The 17585-nt window shown below is 37.0% G+C and overlaps 1 protein-coding gene across 3 annotated transcripts in view; it reads right to left on the reverse strand.

Annotated features, from left to right (window-relative positions):
• The window catches only part of Setdb2 (SET domain bifurcated histone lysine methyltransferase 2), a 78359-nt gene that overhangs the window by 30023 nt on the left and 30751 nt on the right, over window positions 1–17585 (reverse strand). For 2 of the 3 annotated variants that reach the window (XM_033759993.1, XM_033759992.1), the window contains 8 exons: window positions 15714–15830; window positions 14713–14882; window positions 10538–10760; window positions 9992–10091; window positions 8534–8609; window positions 5967–6307; window positions 3707–3795; window positions 2272–2822 (listed from right to left, as the gene is read on the reverse strand). In XM_033759993.1, coding sequence (XP_033615884.1) covers window positions 2705–2822; window positions 3707–3795; window positions 5967–6307; window positions 8534–8609; window positions 9992–10091; window positions 10538–10760; window positions 14713–14882; window positions 15714–15830 — 1234 coding nt within the window. In that variant the 3' untranslated portion in view covers window positions 2272–2704. Of the gene's footprint in view, window positions 1–2271; window positions 2823–3706; window positions 3796–5966; window positions 6308–8533; window positions 8610–9991; window positions 10092–10537; window positions 10761–14712; window positions 14883–15713; window positions 15831–17585 lie in introns of those variants that run through there. The other variant, XM_010636977.2, reaches the window with a different exon arrangement.

The following is a 17585-nucleotide window of genomic DNA, read 5'->3' on the forward strand; positions in this document are numbered from 1 at the left end:
CTGCAGTGGCCCGAGGCCCTCTGCGTCGGCGCTCCCGGAAGTGCGGGGCGGCGCGGTTTTGTTTCCTCAAATCCCGGCGCTCTCCGCGAGCTGCCCTCCACCCGGCAAGTCTGGGGGTCGGGACGAGCGTGCTCCGGAGAAGCGTCGTCTCCATGGTTTCCCCAGCAGAGCAGTGATTTGAACAGCTTGAAAAAAAAAAAAAATACGCCGGGCCAGGCACTCCTAGAATGCCGCCGCGCTCCCCTGCTCCACTGAAGAAGCGATCGTTTTCCCCAAGGTTTGTTGAAAGTTTTATCACGCGATTTTGGCTTAAATAGACATCCAAACGGACACAATTAACAGACCTTAACAACCAGTTGCAGTAACAAGCCTTTATTTAGCACCCATGGGGTACAGAGCACCATACAAGACCAGGTTTTCAGTGCACGTCACAAATATACATGTAGACAACGTAAGTACATATAATTAAAGAATAAACCAAGTGCGATGGCCCACACCATACCCCCAGTATTTAGGGAGTGAGGCAGGAGGATCCCAAGTATGAGTCTTGCCTTGGGCAATTTAGTGAGACCCTGCTTTTAAAAAAAAAGCAGAAAGTAAAGAAAGAAAAAAAAAAAAGGAGGGGGAGAGACTGAAGGAAAAAAAGTTTTGGAAAAGCATATATAATGGTTTGTTGAGGGACTACTGGTAAGGAAAACTTCTGAAGGTCTTGCACTTTGAGGAAGGTCTAAAGGGGGAAAATGCAAATTGGAGACATCAGAAAACCCAAACTGTACTAAAACGGGCAACTCAATCTTTACTATTTTGAAATGGATTAAAAGACTAGGAGTTGCAAGACAGGAAATAAGCAGACTGTAGCATCCAACTTGACTTCCAGGTAGGAGGATGAAAGAGTAGCCCTTTTCAGGCCCCAAAGAAAGCTCTGAACATACTAACATTAAGGAATTTCTCAACAACTGCTCAGGTAGGTAACGGTAAAGCAGTCCTAAGGCTCTTGCACCCACTCTGAAATAAGAGTAGATGACCAATTACTAATTCTAAGGAAAATCTGTAACATGAAAAATAAAGACCAAAGCAAATGTACAGGGAAAAGGAAACCAGAACAGTGAATGTGGTAGAAAGGTATAGATATGAATGCATGTACATAAAGTGGTGTCTAGGTTTATAAACTTAAATTTGTTTTACGATTTTGGGGAAGATAGCCGTGGTCATGTCTCAGATTCAGAGTTTGTGAATAGAAGCAAATCTTTGTGGAAAGCTTTTGTTTGAGAACTGAATTATCTGCAAAAAGAGGTGTTCGTGAACCAAGGTATTACTGTATATATGTGTAAACACAAACACAAATATATTCAAAGAGATAAAATATCGTAACCATAGGCTAAAATAAGATGCTATTAGAGAAAATATTCAAAGAAAAGCACTTAGATATTAAAATGAGACCAGGAAAATAAAATAGGTGAATTTGAAGGTTAAGGAAAGTTTCCAGAAAGAAGAGCAAGAAGTCAGAGCTGGAAATTAGAAAATGAGAGAACCAGTCCTGCAGGTATAACATTTATTTTTATTTTCATTTTTTTGGTATGAGGGATTAAACTCAGGACCTTATGCTTGCAGGAACGGTGCCACTAAGCTACATCCCTGGCAAGTTTAACAGTTAGATAACAGGAATTCCAGAGAAGAAATGAGAAATCCTTACAGAAATAGTTCAAGAAAAATTTTATGTACTGAGAGACTCAAGTTTTCATATTGAAAGCTCTTACCAGCATCCAGTAAAAGAAATAAAAGGAACAGAAGACCATGGCAGAGATAATCCTATAAACAAAATTTTTACATATAACTCCCAAAGTTGTTTTTTGTGGGGATTTTTGGTGGTGCTGCGGATTGAATCCAGGGCTTCATGCATTCTAAGCAAATACTCTCCAAAATATTTTCACACTGTTGAAGTTATATCTTATTTAGTGAAATAATGTGCCATCAACAATTTGACTGGGGAGGAGAAGCTCCTGAATAAATTTCTATCTTTCTTTTAGTTTTTCCTTCAATACAAGAGGGAACAGAACCCTAAAGGAACTTTAAAAACAGCTGAATTTGCCAGGTGTGGTGGCGCATGCCTGTAATCCCAGCACTTGGGAGGCTGAGGCAGGAGGATCACTGTGAATTCGAGACCAGCCTGGGCTACATAGTGAGTTCCAGGTAAGTCTCAACTACATAGTGAGACCCTGTCTCAAAAAAAAAAAAAAAAAAAAAAAAAAAATCAGAAAAACAGCTGAATTCTATTGTGACTTTCAGTTTTCTTAATATATAATTTACACATAAGTTATTAGATGTACAGTGGTATTTTATATAAAACATATATTTCCATTCTACTCATATAAAGTTGAACACCAGTAAAAACAAGAGATACTTTGTGTCTGAAAATGTCCTTATTTTGTTCTTGGCATTTCTATACCACACAAAATTAGGTAGAAAATGGACCCGAGTTCAATCCCTGGTACCAAAAAAAAAACAAAAAACAAACAAACAAAAAACAAACAAACAAAAAACAAACAAACAAAAAACAAACGCACAAATATGAAACCCTTATCAGGGTAAATAAAGGAATTGCCTTGGTGGACACCAACCTAAATTCTATTGATAACAAGGTTCTTTTGTATGGCTCTGTTTTTAGCCTAAAACACTAATTTCAAGACAGGCATTAAGTACATATTTATAATATTTTTTTTCTACACTTGTTAGCCCCACATTGGCAAAGGATTTCCTTGTTAGGCAAAGTCCCAGCTTTATAACCATAATCCCATGTTAGTTCTGTTCTTGCTTTCACAAACCTAGAAAATAGAAATTAAAAAGAATCATAAATCACTCTAACCACACATGAATCAAACTTGAATATGACAATTTCATGTTAACTATTTTTTTTTTGTAGTGGGGATCGAACTCTGGACCTTCCACTTGTTTGTGAGGCAGGTGGCAGCACCACTGAGCTAAATTCCTGGCCCTCATGTTAACAATATTAACCATCCTAAAACTATTCTCCATGACACCTAACAGGATTAGGAATAACCACTTGAGTTTTATTACAAATGTACCAAAGTCCTAAGGAAGAAGGAAGCTGTTCATATCTATGAGAATTATGTTGTGCAAATGTGAAGCTTTTATATGGAAGCAGATGGGGGCGCTTGAAGATACAGCATTGTCATTTATCTCTAGAACTGAACTGGGTAAGATCTGGTATCCTCAGCTCTGTCAGAAGGTAAATTCTAAGTAAGAGTAAGAATAAAAATCGTGCGCTGGGGATTTAGGTCAGTGGTTCCGCCGCCTGCCTTGTAAGAGCAAGGACCCGAATTTGATTCCTGGTGCCAAAAGAAAAGAAATCTTAAGTGTTCAAAATTTTATTGGCTAGGATCAGTTTAGGATAACTGAACACTGTATTCTAGGATACAAGATATTCGGAAGCTACACTACATTTTTTTTTTCTTTTCTTTTTCTGAGTACTGGAGATTGAACCCAGGGCTTTCACACTGAGCTATCTCCTAAGCCTTGTTTAAATTTTGAGACGAGGTCTTTCTAAGTTGTGCAGGCTGGACTCAAATTTGTGATTCTTCTGCTGTCAGAGTTCTGTGATTACAGGTATGTGCCCCCATGCCTGGCTACATTATTTTTTAAAGTATCACTTAAGAATCAATTCATATAAGCAAAAGTAATTTCAAACCTGTTGGTGAAGAATGCCACCAATGGGAAATTCCTGTCATGTGTTTCTACAAAAACATTCTGTACCAAGAGATTTGGAGAGCAACTATGCTGTAAAAAAATCGAAAACAGAGATTAGATATATTATAAAGTTTGATACTTTGTGCTTAGTATTAGAATACCATTCTGTTTCTAACATATCTCATTGCTTTTTGTTTTTGTGTGTGCTAATACATAAAATACTGTAACTCATGACAGTTCTGTTAATAGCAGGAACCTACTCAGAAAAAAATTTTCTGGTGTTTTTTATTTTTGAGGCAGGGTCTTGCTATATAATTCAGGCTGCCTTGAACTCAGTAATTAGCCCAGGTTGGCCTCAAACTCAGCCATCCTCCTGCTTTGGCCACCTGAATGCTGTGATTATGGCCATGCACCACCATCTCCAATTCAGAAAAGCTGCTCGGAGACTTTGATATCTTTTTCTTTTTTTTGGTACTGGGGATCGAGCTCAGAACCTTGCAAGTACCTTGCGCTTGCGAGGCAGGCAGCGGCATCACTGAGTTAAATCCCTTGCGAGACTTTGATATCTTGTGGTAGAATTGCAAATAGCACCCAAAACTGGGAATAATGTCAGTATTTATTATTACTATAAATGCATTTAATTTTTGATCCACCAATCCTGTATTTAGGAATGCATCCTACAGATTCATCTGCATATATATCTATAATTTATTCATAGAGCATTGGTTTTAACAGTAAAGGTTTGTATATAACCCTAATGTATGCCTACAGAGAGACTGCTTAAATAAACCTCAATAGATTTACACAATGAAATTCTGTGCGGCTATAAAACAACATATAAACAAAGATTAAGTAGCTGTCTCTTTGTACTGATATATAAAGCTCTCTAGGATATGCCTTTAATTAATTAACTTTGGGGGGCTTTTTGGAGACAAAGACTCAATATATATATTAAAGTTCAGGCTAGCCTTGAACTCACTATGTAGCCCAGGTGGACCTTGAACTTGTGGCAATCCTCCTGCCTCAGTCTCCCAAGTGCTGGGATTACAGGTGTATGCCCCTATGTCTGGCTTATACTTTTAATTTAAAAACTAAAATGTAGGACAGTGAATGCAATATGCTATCTTTTATGTAAAAAGGGGATAAACATATATTTACTTTGCAGAAATACTAGAGCAATACACAAGAAAGTAATAAAAATGGGGACAAGGTGGATGGGGTCATAGTACTTCTTAAGGTAGGGCTTTTAAAGTATTTTTTTAAACAAAACAATTTTTTATAGAAAAGTCTTTTTTTTTTTTTTTTTAAAGACAAAGTCTATGTAGTTTAGCCTGGTCTTGAACTCACTATGTAGCCCAGGCTGTCCTTAAACTCATGGTGATCCACCTCTTCAGCCTCCTGGGTACTGAGACCAAAGGTGTGTACCGCCACGCTAGGCACAAAAGAAATATGAACAATATATACCATACTGACTTATCCCTGTAATCCCAGCACTCTGGGAGGTTGAGGCAGGAGGATCACAAGTTTGAGCCCAGCCTGGGCACAGTGGTGAGAGCCTGTCTCAAAATAAAAAAGGGCTGGGGAAGTAGCTCAGTACAGAGGCCCTGAGTTTAATACCCAATACTGCAAAAACAAAACAAACATATACTCTTACTTAAACTGTTACATCCTAGTACAAAACAGGACCTCTGGAGGGGAGACATGTAAAGAACTGATTTCTTTGCTAAACACAGCCATTATTTATACTGATAATACTCTTTCCTCACATTACCACCATGCCAACATTCCAATACTGTTCAGTTGCTAATTAGCAGCTATCTCAAAATTACTCATTTGTCGTAGGACTCATTCAGATGACAAGTGTACTATCATTTAATTTCAATGATTTCTTCCTGACCATAGATTTTTTTCAGCTTGGGCAGATAGGCTTCAGGACCTTTTCATATACTTACATTCTTTTCTTAAACTACTGTTTCTTAGAAGTCATTTTTTTAAAGCAAATGTTTACTAGTTAATTTCAAGCACTGTATATTAAGTCATTTATTCCTTAATATCTTAAATAGTTATTATTACTTAAATACTATTACTAAATTATAGAGGCATTAGCAGTTCAGAAACATTTCAGATGCACTACTTGAAGAATGGAACCCTAATCCAGGTGTTCTGGCTTTAGAATTTGTTAAATCATATTTTCCTCATGACATTTTAAAAGAAGCACAGGGGAAAACTTGAGAGATATCAACTTCAGCACCTATACTCACATTAAGGAAGCGGCCCACATTTCCTTCTTTCGTGGCATCCAATAAAAACATATTCACTTTACTGGACTTCACTGGAGAAGTACATGAAGTATTCTTGGTTTCACTTGGCAACTCATCATCAGACAAAGCCTGCTGGTTTTGATGCGCTGGAGATTTTTCTTCTTGGGGCTTTTGAATTTGAACCTCAAACTGTTTTTTAATATTTTCATTGTCAAATGTGGTTGCTGGGTTACATCTGCCCCCTGGTGGAGTTTCTTCTCTACATTTAGTTATATCTATCACATCTGATTCACAAAGCTGATTATCCTCAGAATCTCCAACTTGGTTTGAACTTGAGTCCTCTAATAGACATTGTCAGGAAGGAATGTCAGGAAATATATATAACTGAATAAGAGTGCTGAGATAAATAATACTAATTAGATATTAGTTGCTGTATTTATCACTAATCTTTACAATCTGTTAAGGTAGGTAGTATTACTTTAATTTTACAAATAAAAAATTTGAGGGCCAGGGATTTAGCTCAGTGGTTCCGCTGTCTGCCTTGAAATGAAAGTGCAAGGTCCCAAATTCGATCCCCGGTACCAAAAAAAAAAAAAAAAAAAAAAAATTGAGTTTCTGAGAGTTAAACAGATTTGCCTGACTTCTAATACAAGAGGAAACAAATTCAAATATGCTTAGATCATAAAGTGTCCTCTTTCTACTCTAGAGCAATATCTTTATGAATCTACAGGTTGCTTTCTCATTACTATATTTAATCTCTAATCTTTTGTTTTTTTGGGCAATACCAGGGATTGCACTCAGGACCTTTCACTTACCAGGCAGGTGCAGGACTGCTGAGCCACATCCCCAGTTCTAATCTCTAATCTTAACAAATAGACTTTCTTCAACTCTGAAATTGTATTTAACTACATTCTAAACAGATGCAACAGAATGGGGATTTAGGAGGCAGTTTAGGCCCCTATTGCCCATGAAAAGGCCTGAGAAGACTGTCAAGTCACTCTACAAATCTCTACAGCAAAAACGGTGCTGTGAGGGGTTTGTACCTGTTCATGTTTGGTGTTTTGCTAGATAATTATTAATAAGTATACTTTTATAAACAATAATACTTCAAAAGTAGATGCACTAAATTATTTTTCCTGTGCCAGGGGTTTAGCTCAGTGGTGCTGCTGCCTGCTTTGCAAGCACAAGGTCCCGAGTTTGATCCCCAGTACAAAAAAAAAATTATTTTTCCTGTCCAATTATGAAACAATTTTCTAAGATTATTCAAAATCCTGAATGAATGTTAAATGAGTAAGTGAAAGCATCAACATAAAGCCACTGTGCCACCTAATGCGGGGCACAAGAAAATAATAGATCTCACAGAAGCTAGAGTAGAATCATAATTACTGGAGCCTGGGAAGGGCATGGGGAGAAGAGAGTAGAAAGAGGATGGTTAACAAGTATATGGGCACAGCTGGGAAAGAGGAGTAACTTACAATGTTCTATGTAATGTTCTCTTTATATCAGAATAACTTCCAAAGTTCTAATGTTCTATATACAGTGTAGCAGGTTAACTATGGTTGGCAAAAATTAATGGCATATTTCAAAATAGATAGCAGAGAGGATAAAAAAAAAAAAGAAAAGAAAATGACATATGAACCAAAAGCAACTTATAGCAACTAAATAGTGACATATGCCCTTTCTTAATAGGACTTTTCTATCAAGGAGCTACCATGCCTCCTCCAATCTCTATTCTTTAGCCCTAGGTGAGGAGCTAGTGTTGTAGATATAAGGAGACTCAAAGGGAAAAGAGGCAGCAAGAATTAGTCCCTTAAAGAGAGACATCCCTCAGCAGTGCCTCTTTGTTGAGGGAGACACTGAAATGCAAAAGTACCACAAAACCAAGCTTTTCCCAGTTGTATCATTCAGTAGGGCAGGGACGAAAAGACAAGCACTCGGGTGACTAACATTGTAACCCTTCACTAGAGTCTTGAGTATCCTCTCAGTGGTGTTGCCTGGACTACCACAAAAGAGCAATCTATCTTTTTTTTTAAAAGAGTTCAAAATTAAGAGAAAGTAGTTGCTTTGGATAGTGCCTCCAAATCCATAGACAACATCTGTGGACCATGCAAATCAGAGATGTGCAACCATGTATCAGGCCAAAAGGTCAGCAAGCTTCTATAAAGGGTCAAAAAGCAAACAATTTCAGGCTTTGCTATGATACAGTCTCTTATAAGTATTTTACTCAGCTGATATAGTGTAAACTAGAAAATATGTAAATGAACAACCGTGGCTGTATCCCAATAAAACTATAGCTACTGAAATTATTAGCTTCATTTAATTTTCAAGTGTCATGAAATATTATTCCCGATTCTTTTTCAACTATTTAAAAATCATTCCTTCATGGGCCATACTTTACAGGTGGTAGGCCAGATTTGGCTCACAATCCATAGTTGGCTCTCTAATCTGAACAAATTTGTACTTTGGTGACAAATGAAAGTTTGTTAAGAAAAAGAGCCACAATATGGAGAAAGAAAGTGACAAGCAAGCAGAAGAGGCAGAAAATCACAAAGTGGAACAAAACCTACTTTGTTTTCTCCTGCCTTTACAATTCCCAAATCCATTGTTTTCTCCTGAGGTGACAGAATCCAAGGAAATAAGTCCCTTAAAAAGAAGAAAGAGATGTTTACATTCTAGATCAGGAAAAAGTATTTAACAGGCCTCTTTCATCAAGTGTCAGTCATCATAGTCTGTATGTACTAGATTAGTTTTGAAAAGCATCAAAGCTGAGTTCATAAGGAGTCTATAGATGAATGGAGCCAACATGTATTACTCTTTTTGTTTGTTCTCTGTTTCTTGGCACTTTATTAAGCCATAGCTACAAAGACTATTAAGACATTCTTTGGGCACTAAATTCCAATACATGTCTGTATCTCTGAACTGTAATCATTCTCAGCACCAAGAAAGTGCTGATACAAGATTATAAGCTTGGCTTTAACTGTTAAGTTGTACAAAGATAAAAAAACACTGACTAGTTTTTATTTTAAAAGATCAAAGAAGTTGCCTGTCTTTATGCATCGTAGGTACTACAATCATTTTTCAGTGGTAATGGTAACTTTAAAAGAGGGTTATATTTTATGCTCAGCACAATGTTCAGCACCCAACTAATTGGTGGATAAATGTTGACCATTATTTTTTTCTTCAAGTTCTTAGCATTTGAATTGTCAACACTTATTGAACACTGAACTCTCAGCTGAGTGCCAACCAAGATTTCTGATGTTTTTCTAATTTAATACTCCTAACTCTGAAATAAATACTACCATCCTCATTTTATGATAAAAGAAATATAGGGAGATATCACCCAGCTAGGAGGCAACAAAGCTGGAGATTAAACTCAGGTCTGTGTGATCTCATGACCTCATCTTTTCATAAATCATATGACACTGACAAGTTATTTACTGTTAACTAGGCAGAGGGCAAATATTTATACAATATTTAAATCAGTTTTATTTTTCATCAATAAGGCCTATTATAAGTTACCACTATGTTTGTCTCTATTATTTTTCCTGTGTCTCTGTTTCAAGTTTCAGTCTTTGACTAGTCTTTCAAGCTCAGTCTCAAAAACATATCCATCATAGGCTGCCACATAAAGTGCATTCTGGATGATTCCTTTATAAAGTTGCATCTCTTCTTTGTCTTATCTCAAGACCTTCTTCTTAACCTAATTTACTCCCATTATTTTTTCTTATTATATATCACTGTTCATTTTGAACACTTAACACTTTCCACAAATTCTCAGACCCAGACAGCTCTCAGTCTTAGTGGACAACACTCAGGTCATGACCAAAAATTCTCCTCATATTCCTAAGTTGGAAACATGCCAACTGCCACAGACAATACTAATAAAACATGTCTTAACACCTTCAACAGCCTAACTATTCCAAAATAATACAAAAAATCCTGTACACTATTAAGTGACATAAACATTATGAACTAAGTAAAGAAAGGCTCTCAAAAGAGCCTCATCTACATTTTGTAATTTTTACCATCTTTTTTCCATTCTCTTGAAAAATGACTGTCTTGGATTTAGGAGTTGTAATAACTGAGTAATATTGAATTCTTGAAACATTATTACAGTTCATTTCCCTGGAAAGAAAAAAAAGAGTTATTTGGTGTAGTGCTAAAAATTCCCTTTATTGAACCTTGAAATTATAGGTAACATTACTATTAAATAAATATCAAAATTAATTTATGTAATAACAATTATGCCTACCACTCACTAATGAAGAAACTATAATCACAGTTCAAAGCCAATAATTTTTGAGGTATATTAAAAAAGTAAAGAGAAACTGTAAAAACTCTGGAAATAGAATGATGACATAAAATAAAATAAAACATGACATTCATGAAAAATAAGTACTCTGGATTTCTCAAAGTATAGTTTCTAACATTTGAAGCAAGATGATACATAGGATTGGGAAGTAAGGAGTTAGAGAAGAAGGAGAAAGAACCACTCTTGATCCATAATTTAGATTTGACTTTAACAGGGTTCCTAATCTCTTACTTTTTTTTTTTTCTAATCTCTTACTTACATCACAGGCTCTTCTGGACTATTACTAAAGTTAGGTGGACAGTCCGCAGTTTTAGCACTTCTAGGATGTGTTTCCATTTCTAATGGGCCAACTTCAGCCTCACAATCTGAATGTGCAACTTCTATTTTCCTCTTTTTTGAAAATACATTTTTCATAATATTCTCTTTTCCATTTTCATCAGTAGCATTAGGTTTCTCGGGGTTAGCTCTATTCAGTAATCTTCCTAAAATAATAAAGAAAGAATCTGAACAAGACAGAAGATAATGTAATTGCTAGCAACAAATGGACATCTCTATTTCTAATCCATGACTAAAGGACTGTATGCTATAACATTTCTAGAGTCGGGCCGGGAACTTAGCTCAGTGGTTTTGCCGCTTGCCTTGCAAGCGCAAGGTTCTGAGTTCAATCCCCAGTACCAAAAAAACAAAACAAAACAAAACGAATTTCTAGAATGAAGATAAACACATCAACTTATCCTAGAAAACTGTTGCAAGATAATTAATACAAACAAGCACCAGTGAGGGATTGATCTTCTATCCATTAAAAAAATGAGTATTTTGAGGGCTGGGGATTTAGCTCAGTGGTGCTGCTACCTGCTTCACAAGCACGAGGTCCTGAGTTCTGATCCCTGGTAAAAAAAAAAAAGAGCATTTGAAAGAAATATTTGTCCATTTTGGTATAGCATTAAAAAAAGGAGATTTAGGTACTGTTATGGTTTGCATCTAGATGTCCCCCCAAAAGCCTCATGTGGTCACAGGCTTGATCTAAAGTATGTGAAGCTGGAATTGATTCATGATGCAATGCTAGGCTCAAGGGCATTAAGATTACGGGTGTGAGTGCTATCTGCCCTAAGTAGTCTGGATAAGATAAAAGGGCAGGGAAGCACTGTTAAAGCTCTTTCTTGTAACTTTTGCTACCCATGTACACCATGTTGTTTCTCCTCTGCAGTGCCTGTTTGCCATCTCTGCCTTGGAGCCAGATGATTATGGACTGAAATGTCTACAAATTATGTGCCAAATAAAACCCTTCCCTTTTAACTTTGGGTGTTGGGTATTCTGTCTCAGTGATAAGAGAAAAGCAACACAGAAGTTTGATACCAGAGAAGTTGGATCATTGCTGTGACAGTTTAACTGGCCACGTAGCTTGAAAGCCTTTGAAGCTGGTTTATGGGAAGGGGAAGAGTTAGTAAAGATTAGGAGAGGAGACTGAAACGCCTCAAGCTGTTCTGTATGGGAGATTCTGGTCAGAGCTCAGAAGATCAGAAGGCCAGTAAAGACCAGGTTCAGGGGGTTTCTGCTAGGAAGGACTATTGGCTGTTGGACTCTAGATGATATATGTTATGTCTTGGCAGAAAGTTTGTTGGCATTTTATTTGCATCCAGAGATTTTGCCTGAGACTGATTAGGGGTGGTGGAATAATTAATATTGCAGAAGAAATTTCAAGGCAGTTGAAATTGAGGCAGTGGCATGGCTACTGGTGGGGATTTTTAGCCAGATCTGTGTTGAGAATCAAGAGCAAAGAGCCCAGCAGAATAATTTAAAATATTTTAAGTTTGGCCAGAAAGGAAGCTCCAGTAAAAGCTGTGGACTGCAAAGATAGAGCAGAGATCTTGATTGGTGAGAAGAGAAAAATAGAAAAGATGGCCTCAGGGCATCACAGAGAGGCCAGTATGTGAAGCTTCACAAAGCCAAAGGTGCAGTTGAGACCCTAGAAGTTTGGAGAAGCCAGGTGTGTGGTCCTCAGAGAAAACTACAGAGGGAGCAGAGTCGGCCCCAGAGAGAAGCCATGGGAGCTACAACTACCAGAAATGCCATAGGGGTGGGAACACCCAAGTCCTCTGGAGTTCACAATTTGCCACAGACTACCTTGGACACGCTACATGTGGAACTACAGAACTTAATGTTTGGCCTTACTCTGGTCCCATTCCTTTGTATCCTCCTATTTGTACCTTTTGGAATGGTTATGTCTATCTTATACCATTGACTGTTATGTTTTTTTCTTTCTTTTCATTTGTACAGGGGCTTGCAGCTAAGAGTTTGCCTTAAATCTAAGAGGAGACTTTGGACTTAAGACTTTTCAGCAATGCTGAAATTGTTAGGATTTTAGCAACTCTCAGAGATGGACTAAATGCATTTTTGTATAAAGGGATATGCATGAGTTTTTGGAGGGCCAGGGGCAGAATGTTATAGTTTTGTGTTTAGATGTCCCCCCACAGCCTCATACAGATGAGATAGAACTTTATTTTTTAGAGGTGGTTGAATCTGGGATGTGTGATGCTGGGGTTAAGGGCCTGTGATTACTAAACCACTACATATGAGTGATTAGTTTGGTACCTCCCTAATCCTGGTAGTGTGGATGGGATAAAAGAGGCAGAAAGATGCTATTAAACTGTCCTGTTGTCTTTGCTACCTGTGTGTGCCATGTTGTTTCCCCTCTGCAAGGCCTGTGTGTCATCCCTATCTTGGAGCCAGCAGACTATGGACTGAAACCTCTATGAACTGTAAGCCAAATAAACTTCTTTCCCTCCAACTTTGGGTGTCCAGTATTTTGTCTCAGCAATGAGAAAAAAGTAACTACCACAGGTACAGTAGTAATATAAAATAAAAACAAGAATCAGAAAGTATTCTAGATAGAGGTGTATGATAGACTTAAAATTGCAGCTTCTGTGTCTAGTTAAAACGCTCTATCATTTGAAAGTAATTGTTGAGAAAATGGTCTATTTAAAACATTAGTGATAAATACCTATTGTTTTCATACCAAGTCCTGCATAACATTAAAATCTTAGCCTAAAGTTTATGCATTTTTTTCTTAAGGAACTCAAAATTATAGCTGCCAACTCAGAATTAGCAGCTGGATATTCTCACCCATCCTTAGTGGATCAGAAAGATATCTTAGGTACATTTTCTAGGAATGCAAATACAATTAATGATACTTCCTGGACACCACTGGCATTTTATAAGCAGATTCCATTCAAGAGTTACTTTGAGAGATATGAGATACGAATGTCTAGGTACATTTTGTAGTATATGTACACATAGTTGGAGTGTAGCAGAGATCTGAGTCTGACTACTCTAAATTCTGGTTCCTCTGTGAGCTGCTTCTTGCTCTTTCTGGTCTGAACCTGGAATTTCAGATGAGCAAGTTGGTTCAGTCCCTGCTCATCAGCTGCCAAGACTCCAGCCAGCACACTTACTTTAGACTGGCTTTAAAGCCATGTTTCCCAACCTTTCTCACATCGTAGTAAGAAATGTGGATTTTCTACATCACAGAAACAAGGATTTTTTTGCCTGGAATGCTGAAGTGAATGGATGGTATGACTGGAGAACAACATGTATGGTTTTGGAAGCATGGCCCAAAGGAATCAGTAAATGCACAGTTGTAGCATACTGCTTAGGAGACTGAGCATGGATAAATTCTGGGGTCCTTGAAACAAAATGAGTCACCTAAAGGTGCCCAAAAGGCCTGACCCATCATATACAGATGTCTTAAAAAATTAACTTGTTAGATAGAAGCAGGTGATTTCGCTCAGTTGTGCTGCCACCTGCCATGCAAATGCAAGGTCCGGAATTTGATCCCCAGTACCAAAAAAAAAAAAAAATTTTTTTTTTATTTATTAGCTGGGCATCATGGTGCATACCTCTAATCCCAACTCTGGGAGGCTGAGGCATAAAGTTTACAAGTAAGGTGTGTGTGTGTGTGTGTTTGTGTGTGTGTGTTGGGGGGGTTTGGGGATATAGCTCAGTACCAAGGCCCTAGGTTCATTTCCCCATACTGCCAAAAAAAAAAGATTATTCTAATGATAGTTCAAAACATTGAACAAGAGTCTCTGATAATCTTTACCTTAGCAAGTCAGTCACTGACTTGTTTAAAAGAAATTTTCTTCCTTGGCTTTAAAATTTCTATAGCCATGCAGACAAAAATGTGCCTTGTACATTAACAAGCCCTCAGGTAACTCTGCTTTGTTCTTTGAGCCTTTCTTTTCTGTCACCTCTGGTCCCTCCTAAGTATCCCATCTCTTTACTACTCAAGTACCAATGATTTGCCACCTCTAACACTTCCCCAAGACCCTACTGCTATTTAACTTTCTGTAAGATTTAATAGCCCCAGCTAGAAAATGTATATTCAGAAATGTGTATCTTATTGGAGAGTAATTAGAAAATGAACTTTTGTTTTACCTGAATAAATGCAAACAAATGTCCCTTTGTCAATATCATCTAGGCAGCGTACACCCCATCCTTTCTTCTCAGTTTTGAACACCTGTAGTCTCACTTGAGGACCATGTTGGACAACTCGGTTTTGACACATTCGTCGATTACACTTGCACAACAGGCTACATTCGTAAATGCTGTCAATAAAATAATGCGTAGAGAAAATCAGACCCCAGCAAAGCAAAAACTAGTCTATATTGTAACTTCACTGGCACAGATAATTACAGGCAGAAATAGACTAAGTATGAAAGCTCTTAGTGCTAGCGTGCTAGACTGCCTGGGTTTCCAGCAAAGACCTCCACATTTACTAGCTGTGTTTTTTTATCTATTTAATTAATTAATTTTGTGTTGTTTTAAGACAAGGTCTCATATAATTCAGGCTGGCCTTGAACCTGGAAGCAATCTTCCTGCCTCAGCCTTGGAGTGCAGGCCTGCACCACCACACCCATCTTATCTATTCTTTAAAAATACAGATTATATAATATTAACTACTTTACAGGGCCATTCTGTGAAAGCAACTGAACCAATGTTTACAAGGTATCTGACATAATGCCTGATATACAGTATATACTAGCTCTTTTAAATGTTCAGGAATGAAATGCTAAGAGGAAAAATTCTCTACTGTTTCTAAAGGTGCTATTTGGTAATAGTAGGTTTGAAAGGTTGAAAATTAGTAAGTCTCAGGTGAGCACTGAGCAGTATATTTCTAGTGAAGAAATGGCTATCCAAAGTAGGCCAACCCTACCGGGAGGGTAAGAGCCAATGAGTGTTTGAGTATTTTCTTCATCATACATATATGTTCCAAATCAATATACTGGATATTTTTTGTATTATTATTCCTTAATATTTTAGATTTTTAGTATTAGAGACAGATATAATAGCATCTATCAGACTATAGACCACAATAATTAAGTACGCCCACCTTTCCAGATACAAATACCCCACAATTAATCTTCAAGGTATCTTACCCAGTAGGTATTTGTCTTTGTAGTCTTTTATACTTATATCCAGTAGTTATTTCATCACTTGACAAGGGAGAAGTTTTGGCATTCCTTGATGTTAGCTGAAGACACGCACATTTTGTTCTAAAAGGTAGGCAACAAATAGAGAAGTCAGAATTTTTAAAAAAATCCAGCTAATTCATAAATATGTAAATGATGTAATAGCATCCATATGGTTTATGGACCATATGAAAATGCTTTCCCTAACAGAATGACATTGTCTGGTCAACCAAAAGTTTATAAATAATCATACATTGCATTGCACTTTGATCATGAAATATTTAACTATAACAGTGTTCTTTATTCAGAATGAATATTCTCATGTATCTTGTTAGCATTTTTGCTTTGAATTTTTTTGAGGCGGGATCTTGCTATGTAGTTCAAGCTGTGATCCTCCTTCCTCTCCTCCTCCTGAGTGCTGGGATTATAGGCGTGCACCACCACATACAGCTAATTATTTTCATTTCTTATTCAGCAGGAGCTTGCAAATATTCTTCTTCTGCTCTTCTACAAGGAATACACAAAAGCATAGTTTTGCAAATGTCCTTAGTGCTCTCTCAATCCAGTAATAAGAAAACAGATTGGAAAGCTTGATGTTGGGTATCTAGCTAGTAGTTTTCTTTTTTTTTAATTTGTTGCCAGACACTTGTAATCAAGAAATTGAATCTATATATTTTTTGCTCTAATTATTCAGATGATTATTTAACTTGACTGGGATTCATACCCCATAGAAAGTAAGAAACCTGGATATCCCAGCTAATGATAAGGTATTTTACTATTGGTGAGCTCTAAAATCTCTGGATCTTCATTTCTTTGGCTGAATAACTGACTACACTGTTTTCCTCTATGAATCCCTTCTGTGTTTCCTATATATACACAACACACATCACAATGATGGCTGCTGTTTGTAACAGAAGGAAAAAAAAAACAAATTCATTCATTTGTATCCTGTTTACAGATATAAAAAATCTATGTTGCTCCCACAATTAATGTAACTATGTATTACAAATATGTACTAATAAAAATGTTTAAAAATTTATAATTGCTTTTTACATATCAACTTCAAAGATCAGAAAACACATAGTATAACAAACATCCTTATTTTTTTACCACTCAGAATTAGTTGTATTTTGTCTAGTCCATCTTTTTGCGTGCGCGCACTCTCCTCTCTCTCTCTCTCTCTCTATATATATATATATATATATCATGTCTATAATTTTTTTAAGTACTACAAATAAAACTGAAGATTGGTATCTTAAATACACATATATATCCCAACAACTTCCTGTCTTTGTTTCAAAAAAACTTACTATCAGCACTATACTATAAACTTGTTTTTTGTTCAAAGCAGTTTTTTTCTTCACCCACTATCGGCAGCCTTTTTGTACGGCTGTTGTGTGAAGACTGAGAAAAGTAAGTACCTTCTTGTACGATATCACGTCACCTTGAGACGTTTCTTGAGACAAGGTCTTGCTGTGTAGTCCATGGTGGCTTTGACCTCCTGATCTTCTTGCCATAACCTCCCAAGCACAGGGATTACAAATGTGTGCCACCATGCCTAGCTCAATGTAATGTTTTTGAGTCTCATGCATTATATATAAATCTGGTTAATTCTTTTGACTTTTCTCTAGCCTTTAGCTACTGCCTACTTGGTTCACAGCTGGGATGCTTACAGGTTTTCAAAGTAACAGTGCTGCAGTTACTATCACCACCATCATTAAGCTCAAGTGTTTAAGCAATTAGAAGGGAATGGCTTTCATGCCTATGACCCACAGTAAGAAAAATATTTTCTTCATGATTTTTTCCTTTGCCTAGTACAGGTAGCTGATTTAGCATTAA

The sequence above is a fragment of the Fukomys damarensis genome, unplaced genomic scaffold (genome assembly GCF_012274545.1).
Source record: "Fukomys damarensis isolate Sample0158 unplaced genomic scaffold, DMR_v1.0_HiC HiC_scaffold_38, whole genome shotgun sequence".
Lineage (NCBI taxonomy): Eukaryota > Metazoa > Chordata > Mammalia > Rodentia > Bathyergidae > Fukomys > Fukomys damarensis.